The sequence below is a fragment of the Eptatretus burgeri genome, chromosome 2 (assembly GCF_056783735.1).
Source record: "Eptatretus burgeri isolate ZD-2024b chromosome 2, Ebu_testis_v1, whole genome shotgun sequence".
NCBI classification, from domain to species: Eukaryota; Metazoa; Chordata; class Myxini; order Myxiniformes; family Myxinidae; genus Eptatretus; species Eptatretus burgeri.
In genome coordinates this window covers 111,790,732-111,810,731 of record NC_140962.1, presented here as the reverse complement: position 1 = coordinate 111,810,731, position 20,000 = coordinate 111,790,732, and the positions used below count along the sequence as shown (strand labels likewise).

The following is a 20,000-nucleotide window of genomic DNA, read 5'->3' as shown; positions in this document are numbered from 1 at the left end:
AATGTGTGAACAAAAAATATATCACCTCATAATATTCATACTCATCCACATCAAAATTGGAGAAGTCAATGTAGCATTCTGCACAGGCCTGGGTGAAAGAAAAGGTGGCATAATTTTTCAAAAAAATATATATTCTTGAAAACTAATTAAAATAGCATAATAAGACCTGGATGGATAGGCAATTCCAAGTACAGTATTGTTTATCAACAGCAAAGTATACAACTAGCGCAAGACCAAACACAAAAACATCACAGCAGACAAGGAAATTTACCTTGGCGATGCCTTGCAGGCAGTCCATCAGTGTAAGGTTGTACAATGATGGACCAAACGAAGCATCCCTGATCAGATTAGGAGAGAGAACATATAATGAGGAAACTGTGTCTTGAGATCAACAGGTCCTGTATTTTATACTTTGAAAATTTATTTCCAATTCAGATCATAAATTAAAAAAAAAATCACAAACTCTGTAGACATCAAAAAGCAGTTGAGTGATCGAGTCCAACAGTTGACTCCAATTGACTTTTGCAAATCAGTCTCACCCAAATAATCATGTGACATGCAATAAATAAGGATCTTCCCATTTATCCCACAAGATAAAGATGTTTAGTATACCGACCCAGTTAAAAACTGTCATCCAAGTGTTTCATCGGCAGAGTGATTCATCAATGCACGCGCCATCCCTCAGATGGACGTTAAACGGAGTCCCGTCTGCCAGCATTCATTAATGGCCATTAAAGATCCCATGGTGTCCTCAAAGAGTAGGTGAGCTATCGCCACTACGAGGAACAAATTGCAAATTCCTACCCTAACCAGCAGAGGGCATTGCATCAGTGGCATGGCCGCACCCTCAACCAATTAGGCTACCCCACAACCTTGTGCTGAATAAGAATGAAAAAGAAGGAGGAGGTTTAGTGTTATTAAAGTTGTAAACATGGCGAACTGATATGACTCAGGAACCTGAAATGCATATGAAATGTATTCTAACAAAATTAAAGTCAAATTCATCTGGCTGGTTTTGAGTGTTAAATATATATATATATATATAAATCAGCCTACGAGTTTCTTTTTTTGGGGGGGTTTTGAGTGTGTGGGAGACCATATACCCAAAATCACAAAAGGTAAGGTGGCATATACATTCAATATTTTGTCTGATAAAGGAAATGAATAGATAGGTCAGGGTACGTCCTAAGATAGGGTGACATGCTAACCTTCACCCTCAACTGCGTCCCCTTCAGCACCCTCACCTGCATCCTCTTCAGAGGAGTTCACAGCTTCTAACACATCATCATCACATCAAAAGCTGCGTCGTATCTTAAATAAAAATTGGAAACAGTACCTTCTGTTGTTTGTTTGTTTTTTTCTATTTGTAAGCATTTTTAATGAAACTGCAATCATGTGCATTCATGTTCTTAATTTTTTTTAATTTTCCCTTATGAATCACGAACCGCCAGGAACCTATCCCCCATTTTCCCATTCAAGCAATGCCCCAACATTCGCGGCACTTTTCAGGAACGTATCCCCCGCGAATGTTGGGGTCTCACTGTATTTAGATGAGTTATGAAGCTACAACATCAAGTTTGCTCGCTGTGTCAATAGACTTCTGGAGCAATCGACAATTTCTGGCTCGGCTCGCAGCAAAGTGCATGAATCAAGTCATTTCAACTGCAATTGGCCACTTAAATACGCATGCACTGTTCATACGAGGCTATCCCAGAATTCTCACTTATCTTGTTCCTCCATTTTTAAACCATCAGTGATTTGCATACATCTTGTTTTTTAAGGTAAAATGTTCAATTCCTTGCAAACAGCTACTTAGTTACAAAGCAATTATGGCATACTGTGCAGACATGTGTCGTGTGAAAAAGCAGTAGAAGCAGTTTGTATGCGTGAAGATAGCTAACTTTATCACCCGCAACACTGTGCTCTCGAGTCATGTGAACAAATATTTGTGTTCAATAAGAATCATGTATTGAAGAAAATGGTGTCATCTTTGACGTGAAGTTAATTCATGGCCAAATGCATTCTCCTCTTCCCATGAGACATCCAGAGTGCAGGAGATAGTTAGTAGAAATTTATTAAATTCTTGTTGACCCTCTAAAGAGCCTGATAGTGTATTTTGAGTTGGCAGAATTAAGCCACAAGGCCTGGGTCAGTTATTTATTATTACCCTCGCCAAAGGAGAGGGTATTGCATTTGGGTCTGTTTATATCTTGGTGAAAACATTTTTTTGCCAAGTATGTTGGTCTGTCTGTCTGTCTGTCTGTCTGTCTGTCTGTCACACGATTTTTGGCCACAGTTTTCAAGCAATCGTTTTGAAATTTTTGACCGGTCAAGGACAGCAACACTAAATTTTGGTGAAGATCTGAATCTGTATCCAGATTTGAGAATTTTTCAAGCGATTCTTCACCATTTTGAGAAATAGGGCCACAAACGATATATAGCACAATATCTCAAAAGGTTATGGATGGATTCCGCAAGAACTTGGACAGATTGGGAGTGCCACGAGGAAGAGTTGATTCAATTTTGGTGATGATCCGAATGCAGACCTGGATACGAGAATTATTTGATTTTTAACTGATTCTTCACCATTGAGAGATAGAGCGAAAAATGATATTGCATGGTATCTCAAAAAGTAGTGGATGGATTCGGATGGACAGGTTGGGTGTGTCAAAAGGACTAATTGATTCAATTTTGGTGAAGATTTGAATCCGGATCCGGATAGGATAATTTTTTTTGAAGTGATTCGTCACCATTGAGGGCCAAAAACGATGTGAAGCAAGCATGTTATCTCGAAAAGTCATGGACGACTTGTGACAAAACGAGGTGGAAGAGTTGTTTAGTTGACAAGAACAAGCCGATTCGATTTCGGTGAAGGTCCAGATTCAGATCCGACCCATCAGTGAGATACAAAATTTTAAACTGTTCAGCCTGGCGGAGGTACGTTCTCTACGGAGTGCCGTTCCGTTTCGCCAAGTATCACTCTACGAGTGATTTTTTTCATTTGTTTGCCTGTCTGTTTGTCCACACAGAAATTTAGTGTTTTTCTCCACAACCGCTTGTCAAATTGAGACGAAATTTTCACCACAGGAGCGAGACTACTCATGCAGTGTGTTTTATTGATAATTATGTCAAAGGTCACGTGGTGTGACAGCCATGTTGGAAAAACGGGAAAAATTTGGACCTCTGTATCTTTTGAAACCACACTAAGAAAAAAAATTGAAACTTGGCATATGGAAAGTACTCCTCATGGGGAAAAATGATTTTTATGACATCATAAGTGCCTTCTTTATGATGTCATAATTGCATATGTAAAACACTACATATGATCAGTATGAAAATTTTGTTTTTTTTAACTTCAAAAACCTTCTTCTCTGAAGTGGCCCATCAGATCGAGGCGAAACCTTACATGTATGACCGCCTATCCATGAGGAACAAGTTCACAAATATGACTTCATAGGTCGCATGGTTTGGCAACCATATTGGATTTACCCAAAAACCTATAAAAATCTTCTCCGTCGTGGCTGGAGAGATCGAGGGGAAACTTCAAAAAAATGTTCCCCAAGCCTCGGGGCCACCAGGGTATTCACGAATAATTGATGTCACATGGTCTGGCAGCCATATTGGATTGAAGAAAAGTATTAAATGTTTTCTTTTTAATCGCTTTATCAATCAATGTGAAACTATCTCGTCGCGATGGGGAATATATGCTTTAAATATCAACCTGATCGGACACATGGTCTAGCAGCCAGAATTATTTATTTGTTTTTATCTGGGTTCTTTTGGATTTTTTGTTTATTTTTTTCTTTGAATAAGACCCACTTGGCTGTGCCTGGATTGGTTTGAGCAGTGATCTGCACTTTTTTTTAGAGGGGGGGGAGCATTTTTCCCAATAAGCCATTAAGTGTGAGTGATACCACACTGCCTGCAGGACTCCATAATGGCTGCTATTAGACCCCACCTTCACATACTCTTCTTCGTTGTAGTTAACTGGGCCACAAGCAGAATTGTTTGAATACTGCAACCATATCCTGAGTAGTTGTGTTATTTTTCTGCTTTGCGTTGGAACACTCATTTGAAACCATTGGGTCAATTTGATAGCATGATGGCAGATTATGATGAGGTGTTTTCACAATTGTGTATTATCTGCTGCACGTTGGGGGCCACACTTTAGGCCAACAGGGGCCGCCAGTGGCTCACAGGCTGTGCAATGAGGAACATGGGGGTTGAGGGTAGAGGAGTCGCAGCTGAAATGTGAATCCCATCCAGGTTCCTCGTGATGATATCATCTTTGCTCATTGCTTGTTCGGGTTCCTTCTGATTACTCCAATGCAGGACTGTACCTATTTGGTCTTTCATTTGATTTGATTTGAATTTATTTTAATCCCATTCTGAATTCAATTGAATAATAATAATAAAAGTCATGAGTCAGGGTCAGGTGTCCGATTAAAGCGGGTTGCATCAAAGCAGGACGTCTTGGTACCTGGTCATCACTGCCAGCAGTTATAAAGTGGCAGTTCTAATTGTCTCTTATTAATTACGTAACACACCAGTACATAAATGCCACACAAAACTACACAAACACCACACAAAACAGTCCCGGTAAGGGTCTGCAATCTCTGATTACTCTTTTTCTTGTTGTGTAATCGAGTTTCTGTTCTCGTACATGTATCATAAATCATCTATCGTATACATTTCTATATTGCTCCGGCTCAGGGTTCGGAGCTCGCCAAGAGGGGAAGCACTCAAGTTTCTCCAGAACACTCGGTCCTGAGGCCGCCGACCACAGATAACTCCGCTGTCCAACGGGCTGTCGTTTTTACACAACCGTAGCCGCTTGACTTAGACTACCAGCCTTGCAGGGTTATGCTTCGATGTTTCCGCGATACCTTTCTATTGGCAAGGCAACCTACCTCTAGAGGCCACACCTTCGGCACCACACCTGGTGATCTTCTGCCAAGTGGAACAGATAGGTGCAGCATCAGCTAACAGAGCAAATCAGGTTGGTTACAACCCCCCATCTAACTATACTTGTGCACTGTGTCGGACAAATAAAGGAAAAGACAACCGAGACAGATTGGAAGTAACAACAAAAAAATGTTTTGGGTCCTCAGGGTCTTTTGGGTTGTTGGGATCTTCTAGGTCTTTTGGGTCTTCGTATGCCTGGTGTTGCCTTAATGGTTGGGATAGTGGGCTTGGAATCCTCGGGTCTTGAGTTCAAATCCCGCTTGGCTGTTGAATTCATTTCACATGGAGTTGACTCAGCCTGTCACCCTTCTGAGGTCAGCAAAATTAGTACCAGCTTGCTGGGATGATTGAGCCATTCAAGTATCTTGTGTCGGAGTGGTGACCCATCCAGGATTGTGCCCAATAGCCCAGGAGACTGCTTCGGCAGCACCGACGTTCTGTGCAGCGTACGGTCCCAATGGATGGATGGAACAAACAATTATTTATTTAAACACACACAAGCAAGCAAGCAATCATTTAAAAGCGAATACTTACAAGCAAGAAAGGAAAAGGCACATAAGATCAGATTTAACCATAACACGTATTATTGTACAATGTTATTTACCCAAAGGATATATGGCCATCATTCAAACAGGGGAGAAGAGAAGACAAGAAGAAAAACTTGAGAAGGAAAGAAAAGAAAAGTAGGGTCTTTTCTTTTCTTTTCTCCCTCACCTCACACAGTCTGAAGGGACCACACAAGCCCAAATATACCAGATAATAGGGAAGATGGATGGGGAAGATGGGCAGTGGCGATGTGGCACAATGGGATATGCAGCCATGTCCCTGAGGTGCCCAGACCCAGTAGGCAAGTCCTCTCTGGTGTCCCAGATATGCCAGCTGCAAGTAACTGCATTTCTCCTAGGCCCCCAACCCCCCCCCCCCATGTCCAGCAGCTCCCCACGAACGAAAATGCGTTCTGGACTTCCCACACTGTCCCCCTCCATACTATGAACCTTCTGCTCCTCACAGACAGAACAAGCATTTGGTTTTAGGATAAGGACAAGGTCTTTTGCGACTCTCCCCTTCCTCTTCATATCGATTTTCCCCTGCAGGACATCGCTTTTCTCTCTTCCCATCTCCTGCACTCCCGTCTTCTTCAACCTTCAAGGATCTCACTTTCTTTCCCTCTCTCAATCTGGCGTTCTCTCCCAAGGACGAGGACCAGCTGCGAGCTCCTTTACTCCTCACGGGATCTCGCCTTCTTGTGTCTCCTCTCGGGTGCTTCTCTCCTCTTCCTCTTCACATATCACTTTTTTTTTTTTACATCTCGGCTCATGTGAGCCTCCTCCTTATTGGTGTGCATCTGATGGGGGTAGGTCCACGATGCAACCTGTGGAAAATGCTGTCATTCTGAAGAAACCTCTTGAAGAAGTCTTTTCGTTCAAGTTTTTGGGCCACACTATCTGCCATGATCATTCCTGGGAAAGTCATATTTCCAAGCTATCCTCCAAAGAAAGTCGCCGAGTGGGCATCCTCCGTCATGCAGAGTCCTTCCTTGGCACACCTGAGCTCCTGACCACATACAAAGCTTTCATCCGCAGCCCGAGTACTGCTCTCCACTCTGGGCTGGCGCTCCTGCCTCTGACCTTTCGCGGCTTCACGCTGTGGAAACCAAGGCATTTCGGATCATTGGTATCTCCCACGATGAGGCTGAGTCTTTGGGTCTCTCATTCTCACTCACCGCAGGCAGGTTGGTGGTCTTTCTGTCTTGTACCATCTCCTCTTCGGCCTCGCTCCCCTGCTGTCTGCGATATGCCCCCCCACCCACTCCCACACATTTTTGCAGGGCGCTCAAGGTTTGCCAGCAACCCCCTTCTGGTAAAACTACAAAAATACATAATCACTGCTCACCATCATTCTATCATTCCTCTCTTTTTTCCCACCGATGGAACAAACTCCCACACCCTCTTCAATCCCACTCTTCCCTCCAGGCCTTCAAAACAGCTGTTCACCACCATTTCTTATCTTCCCCTATCCAAAACCACGATCTTTTCTACCCACATTAATCCACCCCAAACCCACCTCCTTCAAATTCCCTGCTTTCCTTCCTGAAAGTCCCTGTAATGTCCATCTTGTATACCCCGTGTTCCCCGCCCCATCCCTCTCCCTTCCACAGAACTCCTAATGTCTCTGTTCCCCACTGTTTTGTGCTTCCCTCTCCTGGCCCTCATTATACATTGTGTGTTAGCACTTACACGAGCCTAAACATTGTATATTTAAAAAGTAAAAAGAACTTTCAATGCAGCCCTCACCCCTTCATTCATGCACCCAAGGCCATGACGGGAGCCCCTGCCCCCTCCCTTGCACACAAGCATTCACTGTACATTGCCTGCGAGATGTGCTGCACCCCACCGCACACAAAAAAGTGGCGTACCTCGTGCCATGAACATGCATGTGAGAATGGACACAGTCTCATGTGGTGAAGGTAATCCGATCGACCCGAAGGATTCATGACCACAGATGGAGCGAACGTGCCCAATTAAGCAACGCATGAATAGAGGGAAAATGGAGAGGGATTCCGCCGGACCGAGGGATGACCAAACGGCTGCAAGGCTGAAGGTAAGACTGTTATGTTGAAAGGAGCAGGGGGTGGGGATAATGGACAAATGGGGAAAAGGAGGGATTGTTAAAAGGAGCAAAGAGCGAAGGTAAATGGCCCGATGGCGTGAAGGAGGAATGATTGAAAGGAGTGGGGATGGGGGGGGGGGGTGGGAAGAGGAAGGAATCACACCGGGAAAATACTAACCAACGCATGTCAACCATCCCACCCCCTCGACCAACCCCTTGACAAGGGACCAAGGAATATCTACACAAGGACTAATGAAATAACTAATCCTCGGGTCACAGACGTGTCCATATATGCACTGATGAGCCAAAACATTATGACTACCTGTCTAATACGCTGTTGATCCTCCGTGTGCCACCAAAACAATGCCGACTCACTGAGACATGGACTCTACAAGACCGCTGAAGGTGTCCTGTGGTATCTGGCACTAAAACATTAGCAGCAGATCCTTCAAGTCCTGTAAGTTGTAAGGTGGAGCCACCGTGGATCGGACTTGTCGGTCCAGCACATCCCACAGATGCTCAATCAGATTGAGATCTGGGGAATTTGGAGGCCAGGGCAACACCGTGAACACTTCATCATGTTCCTCAAACCATTCCCGAACAATGTGTGCAGTGTGGCAGGGTGCATTATCCTGCTGAAAGAGGCCACTGCCATCAGGGAATACCATTGCCATGAAGGGGTATACCTGGTCTGCAACGATGTTTCGGTGGGTGACACCTGTCAAATTGACATCCACATGAATGACCGGACCCAGGGTTTCCCAGCAGAACATTGCCCAGAGCATCACACTCCCTCCAACGGCTTGTCGACTTCCCACAGTGCATCCTGGTGCCATCACTTCCCCAGGTAAACGGCACACACGTACACGGCCATCAACGTGATCCAAAAGAAAACGTGACTCATCAGACCAGGCGACCTTCTTCAACTGCTCCAAGGTCCAGTTCCGATGCGCGTGTGCCCATTGTAGGCGCTTTCGACGGTGGACAGAGGTCATCATGGGCACTCTGACTGGTCTGCGGCTTGGCAGCCCAGTGTACAGCAGGGTGCGATGCACTGTGGATTGTGACACATTCCTCCCATGACCACCATTAAAATTTTCTGTCACTTGTACCACAGTCGACCTTCTGTCGGTTCGGACCAGACGGGATAGCCTTCGTTGCCCTCGCGCATCGAGGAGCCTTGGGCGCCCAACACACTGTCGCCAGTTTGTGGTTTGTCCCTCCTCGGACCACTGTCGGTACGTACTCACCACTGCTGACCGGGAGCACCCCACAAGCCTTGCCGTTTCAGAGATGCTCTGACCCAGTCGTCTGGCCATAACAATTTGGCCCTTGTCAAAGTCGCTGAGGTCTTTACTCCTGCCCATTTCTCCTGCATCCAACACATCAACTTCAAGAACTGACTGTTCACTTACTGCCTAATATATCCCACCCCTTGACAGGTGCCATTGTAACAAGATAATCAATGTTTTTCACTTCACCTGCCAGTGGTCATAATGTTTTGGCTCATCAGTGTATATATACATAGATGAATGTTGTCTGTCTATCTGTCGAACCCTGAAGCACGGAAAACGCTCATTGGAGAGAAAAACTATTTGGTAAAAGTTGCTTCAAATAATCCAAACCGACAGGAAAATAATAAGTTTTTCAATCGGTCAAAATTTTGAACCTGGGCGATGTATTAGGCTTCTTCAATCCCTCGCAATTTTTTTTTTCCCTGTTAAGAGATGTGCCGTGATATATTTTCTGTTAAGAAATATGATTTTGGAATCCGACACGAATCTATAAATCTATTCGGGTGCAGGGTAATTCCAGCGTAACGGACGTAACATTGAGAAAAATTGCATCACTAATGTTGAAATTTTGAAAAGGTTGGCCATATTACAGAGTTTCTTTATTACATATCATAATTAGTCTCTATGGCTTTCTGATATTGGTACAAACCCCACTGTGTAGTCTACTACTAAAGCAAAAATCAACATTTAAGAGGCGTAACGGACGTAACATCGAAATGGACACAACTAAAACTGGCCAGAGCACAATTCTTAAATCCTGCGAAATAACGAATTTGTAGTATACCTTTCGTTCACGGTAAGCAAACTAAGCATTAGTAGCATACTTTCTATATTCCAACGATACGATCTGTCTGTTGTTTGTTAAAATATTTTGAAAAGTTCACTGTAACGGACGTAACCCATGCGATCACATATTGGATAGTAATAGTCAATGCTGGGGCTCATTTTATATCTATACAATCTCTTACATACATCAGCGAACATTTGGTTGTCGAACAGCTTGTATAAGCCTCATTGCTTGCATATGCTTCGTTGATGTTGATCTATAGGCACAGAGAGAAATGGACCAAATATGTTGATGAGTAGTTACAGCCTGATCCTATATCAGTAATATTCATCAGCGAATACTACTTCGGATTAAAACATTCGTCAAATAGCCATATTTTTGACAAAACGATAACAGACAGAATGACTTACCGTTGGAAGACGTTGAGGCAGTTCTTTCAAGATGGCCGCCAAATCACGTGACATCATCCACGGAGTAAATATCGCATAAATTATGAAAATTCAGACCTAACTAAACACCGTCCAACAGAAATCCTTTTGAAAAATACATTTTCAAATTTTATGCTTCATGTCCATTATTACGTGGAATTACCCTGCATCATTTTCCCCCTAGGTTTGAAAACTTCCAGACCCTACCCTACAAAAGTTCCATTATGAATAAAACGAAATAGGCCTCATGCTTCAAGCTTCTGGTATAAAGTGAAATTGGAATCTATCCGAGCTATGTAACCGCAATCAATCTGTTACATATGCACATTGGCGGTGAGCATGCTTTTGTTTCAAATGCTACACGGGTTATTTTTTATTTTTGTGAGCGATAGAGGCAGTCATAAACCAAAGTACAATACGTTTGTAGTTTATATATGAAAATTAAATGATATGTTGCAGATGAGCGGAGGTGAAAAGATTGTTCAGCTCCACAATCAACAAAGTAGCCATGCACACAAAGTCGGTATTATGCCAACAAAGATGCAATGCACACCCTTCCTCTCCCTTTGTCTTAAGTGAGCTTGATCTCATCAAGAGATTTTTTTATCACCGCAATGTATTTGTGAAATTGTAATGGCAGTATAACAAAAACAAATAAATAATAAATGCAGAAGAAGAATGGCAACCCTTACCTGAAAGGCAAGTAAGGAGGGCCACCTGCTGATGATAAGCAATGATAAACCTCCTCGGCTGTGCGTTTTAAATATATCACCTGAAAATAGTGGAGAGGTGCACAGTAGATAAGAGGGTGAGCATGGATTTGAGTAGTTCCTATTGTTCAATGTCTTCTATGATCATAACAATTGGCAAAACCAGGACTCTTCTGAGAACATGAAATGACTGCAGGGGTTTTGTCCTAAACATCACGGATCACAAGAGTTAAAATAAACGGGTTGGAAATTAAACGGAAGTAGACTGATGGGAATAATTAATGAAGATAAGGTTTGTGTGGGCATGCAAAAAAATATAACATGAAACATCAAGAAGGCAATCAATGGTCATGTGTTTACTAAAACTACAGGATGATTTTATATATTATAGAACCTTAAATAAACCCCATACACAAAAAACTATATCAGTTAGGAACCGAATATTTTGTGGAAATGTAGCCGATATGTTACAGAAAGGTGCGACATGATCCACACAATCGATTACTTTAAATGAAGTGCTGAAAGTGTCCACCACCGTGTTGCAGGCGCAAAATCATTCTTCGCAGCATGCTCTCTAACGCAGTGTAGCATTTCTTGGGGAATATTGCTGAATCGGTGAATTGTGTCACCGATTATTGTTTTTAATTCATCAAGAGTGTGTGCATTTGTAGCGTACACTATATCCTTCAAATATCCTCACAAAAATATATCTGGTGACGTAAGATCTGGGGATCAGTTGGCCATAATGACTTGGACACTACAAGGTCAAAGAGTAGCCTAAGTTCGTTCATGTTGTCTCGCGAAGTGTGACTTGTGGCACCATCTTGCTGAAACCATCCTTGGTTGATTTTGTCTTCTCTGTAAGGTGCCAAAGAAACTCATGTATTATGTTATGTCTTTTTGAAACATTAGGCTACATTTCCAAAAAATATTAGGTTCCTAACAGGTTTAGTCTTTAGTGTATTGGAATTATTTAAGGTTCTCGAAAAAAAAAAATCACCTTGTATAAGCAAAGTAATAAAACTTAATCACAAAGGTAAACTAGAACGGCACTCGGCAGAGCGCATACTTCAGCCAGGCTGAACAGTTTACATTTTGTATCCCAATGATAGGCCTGATCTGCATCCGAACCTGAAGCAAAATCTAATCGGCTTGTTGTCGTCACCTAACAAACTTATCCACCAAGTTTTGTCAAAACCCGTCCAAGACTTTTTGAGATATCATGCTATATATTGTTTTTGGCCCTTTCTCTCAATAGTGAAGAATCACTTAAAATTCTAGCATCTGGATCCGGATCCAGATATTCACCAAAATCAAAACCAATTCGTCCTTTTCCAATACCCAACCTACCCACCAAATTTCATTTGAATCCATCCACAACTTTTTGAGATATCAGGCACTGCACACAAACAAACAAACAAACAAACAAACAAACAGGGCAATCTTGGTTGGGTCACCACTCCGACTCAGCAAGGCAGGGCAGGAATTTGTAATTTCTTCAGGGTGCCGGCGATAGCTCGCCTACTCTTAGCAAAGGACACCGTGGGATCTTTAAAATCCAACAACTAATGACGGAAGATTGGGCGCCCAGCTGAACATTCATCCGAGGGATGGCACACACAATGATGAATCACCCTCTTTGTAATTCAAACCGAGGCTGGTCAGGATTCAAACACAGGCTAGACAGCTGAGAGGCGAGTGTGCTTACCTCTGGGGAATCCTCCCAGCCCTATCAAGCAAACTTCCTGTATATATATATATATATAATTTAAATCAAACTCTAAAATACGTCTAACATGAGAGGAAGAATATACGAAGGGAGGCAGGACCGAGTCAATCAGGCTTGTTGCACACACAAACCAAAATGTCCAACCAATTAAACCAAAGCGAAGCATGGTTGGAATTATTTTCTTTTCTCTTTATGCTTTCTGGTGTCACTTCATTCTCTGTCGGCATGTTGTTAAAAAATTAATTATCGATTTCCTTGTATATATTTTCGTTTGCATTTTTAATAACAGATAATATCAACACTGAAAGAGTAAAAGCACAAATAAGCAAATGAGACAAAACAGCAGCAGTAAAATGGCATGCACAAAAAGGATTCAAGAAAACCATAACAACAAATGTCAGACATGAGATCAGGGCCGTCTCTCTGGACATATCTCGTGCTTTTGATACAGTCTGACATCCTGCCTTTTCTCCAAACTCTCTGCTTATGGCATCCACGCCAACCCCACACATGGCTTCCTGACTTGCTCCACCCTCATAACCAATGTGTGGCTCTCAATGGAATCCTTTCATCTCCTCTCCCTGTCAAGGCTGGAGTGTCCAAAAACAGTGTCCCCCCAGACAAAAATGCTACAGTTAGAACTATAGTGTATGACAGTTGTACTCTCACATACTGTAGTTGGTAACAGGTCCGACTACAGTATGACAGTCTGCAGAAAATTACTCGAGGAAAGGTATGCTATTTTTGCCTGGGCTGGGCCCAGTCCTATTCCTGATCTTCAATTCATTGGAATCTCCCGCGCTGAAGCTGAGTCTATCACTGCCATTGCAGACCATTCGGAGGTCTCTGTCTTATATCGTGGCATCCCCCCCCCTACCCCCACCTCTCGACTATTCCTTTGTTCCGTTGCGTCCTGATCATGAGCACTCGTTAGAGTGCATACCTTCGCTATGCAATGCCTGATCCAGCAGAACATAGGCCCAATATTTTTTTGAAATATCATGCTACATATCGTTGTTGGCCCCATCTCTCGATGGTGAAGCATCACTTTAAAAATTAAAAAAAAACTCGTATCCAGATCTTCAGCAAAAACTATTCAATTCGTCCTCATCATACACCCAACCTGTCCACCAAGTTTAATCCGAATCCGTCCACAACTTTTTGAGATATCACGCAATGTCATTTTTAGCCCCATCTCTCAATGGTGAAGCATCACTTAAACATTAAATAATTCTCGTATTTGGATCTGGATTTGGTTCTTCACCAAAACTGAATAAATTCTTCTTCGTGGCACTCTCAACCTGTCCACCAAGTTTTGTGTGAATCCATCCATAATCTTTTGAGATATTGTGCTATATATCGTTTTTGGCCCGATCTCTCAATGGTGAAGAATCGCTTGAAAAATTCTCAGATACGGACAGAGTTCCGGATCTTCACCAAAATCGAATCACTTGGTCCATGTCACACCCAATATGTCCACAAAGTTTCATCCGAATCCATCCACAACTTTTTGAAATATCATACAATGTCATTTTTAGCACATCTCTCAACGGTGAAGGAGGAGAGGAGATTGGGATCATACTCAGTGCAGAGCGTTGGTGCTGCCAAAGCAGTCTCCTTGACTATTGGACATAATCCTTGACGGGTCGCCACTCCGACACAGAATACCAGCAAACTGGCACTCATTTGGCTCGCCTCGGAAGGATGACAGGCAGAGTCAACCCCATCTGGTATTAATTCAACAGTCGAGTGGGATTTGAACTCAGGATCTTAGGATCTCAAGCCCACCACCCTAACCAGTGAGCCAACACCATGCATACACCCCACCTATCCTATAATTTTTCTACGAATCCATCTAGAGCATTTTGAGATCGGGCTAAAAAAGAAAATAGCATGATCTCTCAATGGTGAGAAAAAAAAACACGAAAAAAATTCTCAAATCCGAATACGGATTCGGATCTTCACCAAAATTATGTTGCTGTACTCGGCTGGTCGCCTACATGTACAAACTAGAGGGGGAGCACTCGGTAGAGTGCAAAACCTCCGCCACCAATACTGCTGGGTCACTTAAGTGAACCTAATATCCTATTCATTGTAGATCAAAATGGATCAGACTCTACTGAACCACGATTGAATAAACTAAACTAGATTGACGCGCATGTCATGCCAAATGAAATGTGAAATGTCATTTCATCAACGCATGAAATGCCAAAAAAAAATAAAATCGAAATTTTTTTGAAAAAAAAGTTGCAAAATGTTTTTTTTTTCTCTCTAACAAATTTTTTTGGGGTTGCAAATCACTTAAAACATGTAGAAATGCAAAAAAAAAAAATTCAAATATTTTTCAAATAAAATCGAAAAATTTTTGAAAAAAAGTTGCAAAATTTTGGTTTTTTTTCTCCAACAAATTTATTTCTTTTTGGTTGGAAATCACTTAAAACATGTAGAAATACAAAAACAAAAATTCAATTTTTTTTTTCAAAATGGCCACCATAGCGGCCATATTGGACTTTGGACCAAGTCAAAAATCTAATGGCATGATCCTTGGACCATACCTAACCCCCCCACCAAGTTTCGTCGAAATCCGTCAAGGAGTTTTTCCGTAATACAGTTCACAAACAAACAAACAAACAGACAGGGGTGAAAATAATAACCTCCGTCCATCTTCGATGGCGGAGGTTAACAATTTCAGCACAATTGCTTGAAAACTGTGCCCAAAAATGATGACAAACAGACAGACAAACGCTACAGACCAACATACTTGGTGAAATTTTTTTTTCACCAAATAACAGACAGACAGGGTGAAAACACAACCTCGTTCCACAATTGGTGACAGGTACTTAAGGGCAAGGTGCCATTGTTTCCTCTACTCTCCGACTATTCACACTCTTATATGTATCAAGTAATCAGTTAATGTACCATGCCCTATGCAGACTGTTGGTACGACCGAAGCAGTTACTTGGCTGGCGAAGCCACACCGGAACAGGCAAAATAGGACGCAATGTTCTAGCTCTCCCACGAGCCTTGTATCCAAAAAAAAAACAAACAGAGAGCAAAATCATGCAAAAAAAACACGAAATACAAGCAAACTAAAGAATCAATTTATTTTCAACATGCCAAAAGAGAACAAATTCATATCATGCCAGAAAACAGTTTAAAGAGAAAATAAAATACTATATACTCCATGTGTGAACTACAAGCCCAGGAAGAGTTGGTTGAAGATGGAATGGTATATGGTTGTTCTTATTGTAGGTTAATTTATGAACAAATACCATTATTACTAAGTTACAATAAAAAAAAAATTTAATTGGCAAAAAGTTAAAACTCCCCCAGCAGCAAAGTGATATTACTGTGGCCTATACAGACCGCATATGAACCGGTGAGAAATGCTGCATTTGCCCTTTTCTTCTGGTCGACACCAGTGTAGTGCACAATCTTCTTTCTTGCAAGAGAAAATGACTAAAGGTAAAATGTGGAGAACAGAGCATCAGGAATGTACTGGGTACATGTAAATGACACGCGCCCAAGGTAAAGAAGAAACATGTATTTATACTGTACATTGTCAAAGATCATATCGAAATTAGGTCGAATAGAAGAAGAAGAATGAATATATATATATATATATATATATATATATATATATATATATATATATATATATATATATATATATATATATACATATATATATATATACATATATAAAAACAATCTTTATAAGCCCATCCCCCCCAAGCACAGCTGGAGACAGGGGTTTGCAATACGTTATGTATTATAAATAAAATAAATCGCCCAGTGAAATTGTTTATGGTGACTCCTTTTAGGTCAAGGGGAGGGAGACTTTTTATTGTTAACCTCTCTCTTATTTTGTACACTGTTTAGCACAAAATGTCACACTCAAGCTCTTTTGCACTCATTTAATCACATATATGATTGGTCGTTCACCAACAGCCATAACACAGTTCAATAATAAATCCCATGCACTGTTCACTCATCATTATCAGGGCGATTCATCAATGTGTGTGCCGACCCAATGACGATAAACGGGTGTCCTGTCTGCCGACATTAGTTGGTGGACGTCAAAGTTCTCACGGTGTCCTTCACGAAGAGTTGGTGAGCTCTCGCTGGCACCCTGAACAAATTCTAAATTCCTGCCCTAACCAGCAGAGGGCACTGTATCAGCAACACAGCAACACCTTCAGTCAATGATGCTACTGCAGTCCGATGCTGCATACGAAAGAAGAATCGTCTTCAGCTATTACCTCCGCCACTGAAAGTGGATGGAGGTTATGTTTTCACACCTGTCTGTGTCTGTGTGTGTGTATGTTGTACACCGCTCCTTCCCAATTCCATATCCAGGCGATGCACGACGTCATCGCCAGGTACCGAAGGAAGGGAGTACGCCGAAGTTGCCCTGGCAATGTCGCGCGCTGGAGGATTTGTTGTTTATTTATTTATTTATTTGGCATGTGGGCGGTGTACTTTGAATGTACCTCTACTTTTTTTCAAGTATATTGGTCAGTCGATTTTGTTATTCTGTCTGTTTGTTAATTGCCGGAATCCTTCGGATTTCGGCAATTATGTTGGTCGGTTGTGCGCGTCATTCTGTGTGTCTGTTTGTTTGTTTGTTTGTTTACCCTGTAGCAGCCACACCGTTTCAGCGATCATGACCAAACTGGGTACAGATGTCGGCCATGGTCCAACTTCGACAATTGTCGTTTTTGGTGAATCCAAGTCAAAGGTCAAGGTCAAGGTCACTGAAAAACCGAAATTCTTATTTTCGCAATAACGTCTGCTAAAACGGTCATATCGACTTCAAACCAAATCCAAAATGTGCATCTTCCAATACTGCATCCAACCATATGTCTCATTGGGGTGTCACACCAACACCCTTCTTAGCGGTCGGGGGTCGAATGTCAGGGGGGTCGGGTCAAAACATTCAAATTGCGATAAAAACGCCATTTCAAGTACGATTGACTTCCAAGTTATGATCATGACCAAACTAAGTGCTATAACTCATTAAACAGTAGCACTATCGACTTCTAAGAACCAAATTGATTTCCAGGTTTTTGTTTTTTCAGAGATCATGGAGCGATGACAAAGTTATTCCGGCAATTCCTTGCTCAACGAGCAATTTCATTTGTTTGTTTGTCAATTGCCTACAGGTCACAATTTGAAACTGATCTTCACAAAACTTTACCAAGTTGTAAAGGTAGTCTCAACTGAGAAGCCTATCGATTTTGAGGTCAAAGGTTATCTTGAGGTCAAATTTCTAAAATCGTCATTTTTCATCCAGTTGACTTGAACTTTGAACAGGATTTGCATATTGCATCACTGAATTGGGAAGCCCATTAATTTTGAGGCGAAAAGGTCAAAGGTCAACTCAAGGTCAAACTTCTAAAATCAGTTTCTATCTGAAAAATTGTCAATTTTCCTCACATTGCCTTGAAAGTTGAACAGGATCTGCATAGTACATTACTGAATGTAATGAGGCCAAAAGGTCAAACTTCTAAAATCATCAATTTCAATCCGAAAAAAATCACTTTTCATCCGATTGACCTGACCTTTGATTATGATTGCCAATTTTAATCTCAACAAAATGTACAATTTGATGTATCCATAGCAACCTTTAGAGAGGGGGTTGATTTTGTGAGTATCGTGCTCTGCACGACGTCTTTTCTTGTTACTTGTCCAAACAAAAACAATTTTGACAAGTATGTTTATCGCCTCCATTTGTTTGTCTGTCTGTCAGACACAGACAGACAGACAGACAGACAGACAGACAAAGACTGAATTTTTTGGAGATTAATGTTTCCCAGACTGCGATGGTCCCACATTGAAGTTTAATAAAATTTGGTCGACCAAAAAGGTCTGCATAGGCAAAAAGGCCAATTTGAGCCAAATTTTCTAAAATCCTCAAATTTCATCTGATTGACTTGAAATTTGAAAAGGATTTGCATATCAGGTCAATTAATTCAACCACCTATGACTTTTTTTAGGATAATATAGGTCAAAAAGTAAACATTGGCCTAAAAGGTCAACCCAACATAGGCAAAAATTTTTAATTGCTTCTAAAATTGTCAATTTTCATCCGATTAAATTGAAATTTGAATAACATTTGCACATCAGGTCGCTGAATTCAACCACCTATTAATGTTGAGGTAAACATGGGCCAAAAGGCCAATTTGGGCCAAATTTTCTGAAATCCTCAATTTTCATCCGATTGACTTCAAATTTGAAAAGGATTTACATATCAGGTTACTGAATTGAACCACCTATTATTTTAAAGGTCAACATAGACCAAAAGGTCAACATAGGCCGAATTTCTAAAATCCTCAATGTTAATCCGATTAAATTGAAATTTGAAGAGCATTTGCATATCAAGTCACTGAATTCAACCACCTCTTATTTTTGAGGTCAATATTGGCTAATAGGTCAACATAGGCCAAAACGTCAACATGGGCCACATTTCTAAAATTGTCAATTTTTATCCGACTGACTTGAAATTTGAAGACCATTTGCATATCAGCTTACTGAATTCAAGCACCAATAATTTTGAGGTCAACATAAGCCAAATTTCTAAAATTGTCAATGTTCATCCAATTGACTTGAAAATTGAACAGGATTTTCACATCAGTTCACTGAATAAAACCATTAATTATTTTTGAGGTCAGCATATGCCAAAAGGTCAACAAGCCAAATGGTCAACAACTTAGGACCACTTTCTGAAATCCTCAATTTGCATATGATTGGCTTGAAATATGAACAGGATTTGCATATCAGGTCAATGAATTCAACCACCAATTAATTGTATGGTCAAAAGGTCAACAGAGGTCTAATTTCTAAAATTGATAGGTGGGGCCGAAAACTATAGACAATAGAAAGACCCACCCACATCTCTCATCTGTGAATGGAGGGAATAGCCAATCAGCTCTCACATAATCAACTAAACCCAAGTGGCTTGGATTATGCAAATAAATTAACACCTCCCATTCTTCTCTCGCCGAAACTGATGTGTAAAGCAACCAAGAAGGCCTACACAAGGTAAGCGCTATGCTGTATCAAACCCTTCCCAGAGTTCCTCCATAGCTATAAAGACATTCAAAAATAGTCCACACTATTTGTGAATAAGCATCGCTGATTGTGAATACAAATAGTATACACAATAAGCGTTGAAACCGGTCCAGCAGCTGAGGGGGTGTGCAGCATTGGGATTCTCAAGTCAATCAGATGACAATTGAGGATTTTGGAAATCTCACCTAAGGTGTTGACCTTTGGCCTATGTTGACCTTTTGACCTCAAAAACAATAGGCTTCTTCCTTATGAGAAACTCTCCCATGTGGTGAAGTTTCGTGAAGATCGGTTTAAAATTGTAACCTATAGGCGATAAACAGACAAGAGCCTGGTGTTGGCGCAGTGGTTAGGGCAGCGGCTTGGGATCCAAAAGGTCCTGAGTCAAGCCCCGTTGGACCACTG

General features: G+C 41.5%; 1 protein-coding gene across 3 annotated transcripts in view; it reads right to left on the bottom strand.

Moving 5' to 3' along the window:
- The window catches only part of LOC147032844 (dual specificity protein phosphatase CDC14AB-like), a 166,066-nt gene that overhangs the window by 70,945 nt on the left and 75,121 nt on the right, over window positions 1-20,000 (bottom strand). For 2 of the 3 annotated variants that reach the window (XM_085870752.1, XM_085870754.1), the window contains 4 exons: window positions 15,891-15,983; window positions 10,778-10,857; window positions 272-338; window positions 26-88 (listed from right to left, as the gene is read on the bottom strand). In XM_085870752.1, coding sequence (XP_085726878.1) covers window positions 26-88; window positions 272-338; window positions 10,778-10,857; window positions 15,891-15,983 — 303 coding nt within the window. The remainder of the gene's footprint in view (window positions 1-25; window positions 89-271; window positions 339-10,777; window positions 10,858-15,890; window positions 15,984-20,000) is intronic. The other variant, XM_085870753.1, reaches the window with a different exon arrangement.